This window comes from Tursiops truncatus, chromosome 16 (genome assembly GCF_011762595.2).
Source record: "Tursiops truncatus isolate mTurTru1 chromosome 16, mTurTru1.mat.Y, whole genome shotgun sequence".
Lineage (NCBI taxonomy): Eukaryota > Metazoa > Chordata > Mammalia > Artiodactyla > Delphinidae > Tursiops > Tursiops truncatus.
The window spans coordinates 30,717,686-30,723,685 of record NC_047049.1 but is presented as its reverse complement, the minus strand read 5'-3'; the positions used below and the strand labels follow the sequence as shown (position 1 = coordinate 30,723,685).

Sequence of the window (6,000 nt, the reverse complement as noted above, 5' to 3'; positions counted from 1 at the left end):
TTTGGGAAAGTTTAATGAAGGGAAGAGCATGTAGGGCCATTAATTCAAGGAATATTTATTGAGCATCTATTATGTGCCAGGAACTCTGGTAGGTACTAGGAAATGATGATGATAAATGGCTTTAGGGGATAAAAGTCTGATAACAGTAGGCTTGGGAAGAAGGAATAGGAGATAAAATAACTGATTAGAGAAAAAGGAATATGGCTTCAAAGATTCTTGGAGGCTGATGACCCACAGGGCTCAAAAATTGTTAGGACTCAGGGGCACCATCAAAATCAGGGTTGTTCTGCCAAACTGGACAGTGTAAAACATTGATAAATCTTATTTCATCAGTTTCTTCATCTAGATTAATGATCTCATTCCCTGACACCAAAAAGGTTGAAGGGGAAAATGCCAGTGAAAGGAAACCCCTCCCAAATGGCTGTACAACTTCTTTTTCATGATAGTTCTAATAAGACTCAATTGGTTAAAGAGTTTATGACCAGCAAATGATCCAGAAAACCAGAATTTCAACCTTTTATTCTTATTCTTAATAAACATGATCATCAAAAGTCTTGGTCTATAGATGACAACATATCTTCTGATTTCCATCTTCAGCTACCTTTTCTTTGAAATTTTATTTCTTCTTTCTACTTTATGTTTGTCTTGCTAGTAACTTTTCTATTGCTATTTACCACCTTCTACCTCTACCTTTTCTGTTCTTGATGAAGTGTTCTAGATACTGAAGAATTTTATAATTGGTCTGAATTCTTTCTTTAGGAAACAATCACTTAAAACATTGGTTCTTAGACCAAAGAGCAACTAAAGCTATTAATTTCTTTGTACAGTTCCCATTTCACTGTTTCTGACACATTTCTTTTAACTGATCTGTCATAACACTGATACAGAGCATGGAATGGGAGTTGCCACATAATAAGATCCCTTGGTAATTAGGTGGTGAGTCTAGTAAGGTTGTCTCCCTCCTTCATCAGAATGAGGTATTCCCCACCAAGGGGAATTGCCTTAGTCCTAAACTTAAAGAGGTGAAGGGACCTGAGTTATTACTAAACACAAAACATTTTACTTCACAGATGATGGGGAGTCAAGTTAAGTGAATTCAGCAAGTCAGCAGCAGTCCAAAATAAAATCCAGGTTTCCTGACTTCCAAGCCATGTTCTTTGTCTACATCATGCTCTTACTGCATGGCTAGCTAACACATTTTCTCCTATATTGTGCGTTAAATGGGCTCTGGCGAGCTAGCCAAGGAACCTATTTATTACAGTTTCTATGAGAAAACGAATTCTGAGTTTTGCCTCAGAAGTCAGAACACTTCTTTCTACCTCCCACTCATCCTCTTACCACTCTGATGAACATAGTATCTGGCCATCAGGAATGAATGAGGAAGGCCATCTTATATCCTTAATAACTCACCTGGAAATGAATAGAACACTATTTATCAAACCAAAGCAAATATTTATACAGGAAGATTCTTCAAAATTGAGGACTGATTTTTAGGATGAATCTTCTAGAGTTATCCAAATTAGCTACTTGTCTTTCTTAGAAATAAATCTGTTACTAATACTTCCTCAGCCAACCAGCTGCAAAACCACACACTATGCTTTGAAAGATAGCACAGAAAACCAACTTACTTCCAGGGGCAAATGCGAGAGGGATCTAAAAATCCCAGCTATTGAGGTGATGTAGGACAGAGTAGGATCTCTCTTTTTTAATAACAAAGTAAGACAAAAGAGGGGGAGAGGGTAGGTAACTTAGCTTGACTTGTAAAAATATTCATTGAAGTCATTTACATACTATTACTTTGCCTAATTATGGCAAAGCATTAGGGATTATTCACATCATTAAATACATCAAGTTAAATTATTTGATTGCAACACAAACCTCCTGTTCAGAGTCTCTCAGTATTCATACTGTGATGCTCATATAGTTGGGTTGTCTGCTCACAGGTTTTAACATAAGATGAAGGAACAGTGCTGGCCTGGGAACTGGAGGACAAGGTACCTTGCACAGTTAGAGGCAAAGGCAATGGCAGTGAATATGACCAATAGCTTCACTGTCTATGAGCCAGTTTGTAAAATCTTGGGGAAGGATGGTGGCCACACAGCTGTCTCCCAAGGCATCATATAGAGAACTTTTTAACTGTCTCTTTGGACACCTAGCTACAATTTAGTTTCTGATTCTCATTGTATTTAAATTCATGGTTTTGTTACATAATGTATTCCTAAAAATGTATACAAAAGTTGAGTGTGTGGAAGTTGAATAAATTTACATTATAACGGGTGGTTCTGTTTCTAGAGAATGAAAAATTTCACCCCAGCATTAGAGACATTCTTTGATAACATGGTCCCAGAGTTTCATCCAAATTTTTCATTTTCCTCTTTTACTTTTACACACAACCAATCGTTTTGGATGTTCAGTGAACATTCAATGAGGATTTAAGACTTGTCATTTTTGACGTGGCACTCCTGATCATTTCCTTCTGTGTCTCAAGTGTGTGTCACATTTATGAAACCCAGGTATCTCATAAGCACTTTTAATTTCATGTTTTCCACTTATTTTCATATAAGAATAAAAATGCAATAAAATATTCCAATATTGCACAGTGATGTGCATACAAAGATGGTAACACCATTGGCTGGGAGCAGATTTTGCCATGTTACTGATCTAAATGCTTGTTAACCAAAGAATGTAAAAAAAAAAAAAAAAAATCTAAATTTCCCATCCAAAAGGGAGCTTAGAGGTACTAAATATCTTTAAAAGTATATCTTTTATCAAGATCAAATGTGCTTAAAACAGAGCCTATCAAGAAGAGGAAGGATAACCATACCAACCTTGTATTTCTCTTCTCCTTTTATCTCATATCACCCTATTTCTCCCAGATAAGTGACCAGGAGAGTAAAGGGACCATTGCAAAATGGCTACTATGTGCCAGGCATTGTGGTAGGTAAAATTTCCACAAATACTCTCTTAATGGCCGGCGCCAATAGTGTATTTTATGTCAGAAAAAAACAAAACAAAACAAAAAAACAGAAAAACAAAACCCCAAGATCTCAGAAGCTATTAACTTCAATAAGTCCTTGTTTGCTGGACTGAGGAATTCGATTGAAAAAGAACCATTGATCATTACAAAAGGACCCAATAAAACTGTACTTAACTGGATCTTTAATAGTATGGCTTTTATATCTTTGTGTGGGATGGAGAATAATTTCATGGAGAAGCACCAGATTTCTGATAATTTTTAAAGAAATAGGTCTGATACTAATTTTACTGTATGTTTAAGCATCAGTTAAGGGCCTGTGCTTTGAAGGTAGATTGATGTGCTAGGGACTCAAAATTAATGATATGTTTAAGGCTCTACATTCTCTGCACAAATTTCCCAAGCCTGGTGGTAATAACGTGTATATAATGAAATAGATAACTATTTCTACTTTAAGTTCCTCCTTCTTCTTCTGACCCATCAGCAGAGTAAAAGTCAAGGGTCCTCCTCTCTCCTATGGCCAGAACTAAGATCTATTGCTCTGCATCTAAGGGTGCAGAGCAATAAGTGGGGTCCCTGGCATCCCAAGCTTCTGGTTCCCAACCATTTTTTAGATGTTCTTTGGTAGCATCACTGTTTTGCAAGCATACTGACTTATAAATGCTCCAAACACTTGATAGTCCCAAACCTGGGAGATATGGAAGAAGGAAACGTCTGGAAGGCCAATAGTCAGTCACTGACCAAATTTCTACATCTGCGCATTTCTTGAGGGAGAGAGCTTGGCTATTTGGAGATGGAAAGTATGGTGACCTGATATCAGCAGGTCCTGATTCTAGACCCACCTCTTCGTCTAACCAACTGAGTGTTCTTGGTTCCAGCCTTCTGTGAAACCTCAGATTTGCCTTCTATATAAAAGGAATTAGGACTCATCCCTCTCTAAAGTCCTTTTGAGTTTGTTGTATGTGACTAGCCCTGGCATTTAAACACCCTCCTGAAGCTACAGAAAAGCTGAAGAATCATTTAAAAATTAGGACATATCTTCTTACTTGAATACTGTAAGTCAAATCATAATCACTTCTAGAAATTAGATTGGACTAGCAAATAAGTAAGACCTAATATAAGTACATTGCAGTAAAATCACTTGTAATGTACATTTCTGAACAATCTTTTCAGGCTCCTGACATGCCAAATTAGAGGTTAGTATTCCAATTAAGTCGTCGTCCTTTTGGCAAACAAGAATAGGGATCAATATACTTGATGATGGTGAATGAAGTCCTTAGTTTCACCTCTTTGTGCCTTAATAATATCTTCTTCAAGGAAAGCCCAGACCAGCAGGGCTGCGACAATATCAGCAATGAGACTGGGTCTTAAGGTCAGCATTCAGGCCATAAAACTCAACATGAAGACATCATTAACAGGCTGAAAACCACAAGTCTCAAGGTCCCGAAGTAGGCAGGCTTTAGGAGGTGGAATCAGCGACCTCTGGGTGGAACAGGTGGAGGAGGATGGAAGGTCTCCCTGGTCGGAGGCCTGAAATGAAAGATAACACAATTATTATCAAACGAATTTAATTAACTAGTTCTCAGGCATCCATGATTTGTTGCAAACTTGGTATACTATGCAAAGGACATGTTCTTCAATTAATAAAAGTGGAGAAACATACGGACCTTTCAGTGGCATACATGCTAAGCTGTGGCTTGCAATCCTAGCTGCACATTAGAATCACCAGCAGAGCTTTGAAAAATAACAGTTGCCAGGCTCGATCCCAGACCTATTCCATCGTAATCTCTGGAGGATAGGGTTCAAGCATCACAACTTTTAAATAGTGTCCCTCCTTCAACCAGTTATATTAACCATGTCGTTTATTTTCTGAGGCTTTGACATCTGGGCCCTGGCTGATCCTGGAGGGCCTGCCCCTCCTAGGGAAAGCTAATTCCTAGAGATAGCAAACAACCTGCAGTGAGCACACCTTTCACATGCAAACTAACCAGTCCAGAGCCCATACTCCAACCATGTCCTTTAATGGGACTCTCACATTCGGTACCACTATCCACTGCCCTAATCACCCCAGGGCCAGGTGCTAGACAACTGGAGACAGCCCCTTTGCCCCGGAGCCCGCTGAAATTATTCTAACTAGCCAATCCTTAATCTGCCTAGCCTGCCTCACTTGTTCCTTCCTGCAGAACCCAAAATAAAGGCTCTTGCCCATGTTTCTCCCCTCCCTGACATTTCTCCTGCCTAAACCTGGAGCTTTCCTGTGTGCCCCACCCCGGCATAATATGCCCCCTCCTCTTGGGATCTAGGAGTATAACAAACTCCCTATTCAAAGGCAGTCGTGGGGCTTCCCTGGTGGCGCAGTGGTTGAGAGTCCGCCTGCCGATGCAGGGGACATGGGTTCGTGCCCCGGTCCGGGAAGATCCCACATGCCGTGGAGCGGCTGGGCCCGTGAGCCATGGCCACTGGGTCTGCGTGTCCGGAGCCTGTGCTCCGCAACGGGAGAGGCCACGGCGGTGAGAGGCCCGTGTACCACAAAAAAAAAAAAAAAAAAAAAAAAAGGCAGTTGTCTCCTGATCTGCTGACCTTGCCATACCTAAATAATAATAAAACCTATATTTTAAAACTCCAGTGATTCAAATGTGCAGCCAGGCAGGAGACACACTGCAGTGGGGAGATCCCTTGAGAGGACTTGAGAATTTCTGAAGTCGGCTTCTCACAACTACTTCCACCTGGGATCACTAAGTGTGTTGTCCCAACTCCATGTCTGCTTTCCTAGAAGCCTCCCTCCACGTTAGTCTAGATGGTTTTTGAACGGTACTAAATGATACTCCAGACAGACCTGGGTGAAGGTATTTACAGAGGGTTCAACAACTACAGATGGTATTTCCTCATGTGTGCTGTAAAACCAATATTTAATTCTCTTGGAAGCAAGTCAGTAAGTCAAGAAAGAGAGCTTTGTCAGGTGCTGTAATTGAACTGTGCTACCCTGGAACTGCGTACTTGAGGACTGAATGAATCAATGAGTAAAT

At 40.1% G+C, this 6,000-nt stretch overlaps 1 protein-coding gene across 2 annotated transcripts in view; it reads right to left on the bottom strand.

Moving 5' to 3' along the window:
• Positions 1-492: 492 nt before the first annotated feature.
• The window catches only part of PIK3AP1 (phosphoinositide-3-kinase adaptor protein 1), a 114,639-nt gene continuing 109,131 nt past the window's right edge, over positions 493-6,000 (bottom strand). For both annotated transcript variants that reach the window (XM_019939715.2, XM_019939714.3), the window contains exon 17: positions 493-4,504. In XM_019939715.2, coding sequence (XP_019795274.1) covers positions 4,447-4,504 — 58 coding nt within the window. In that variant the 3' untranslated portion in view covers positions 493-4,446. The remainder of the gene's footprint in view (positions 4,505-6,000) is intronic.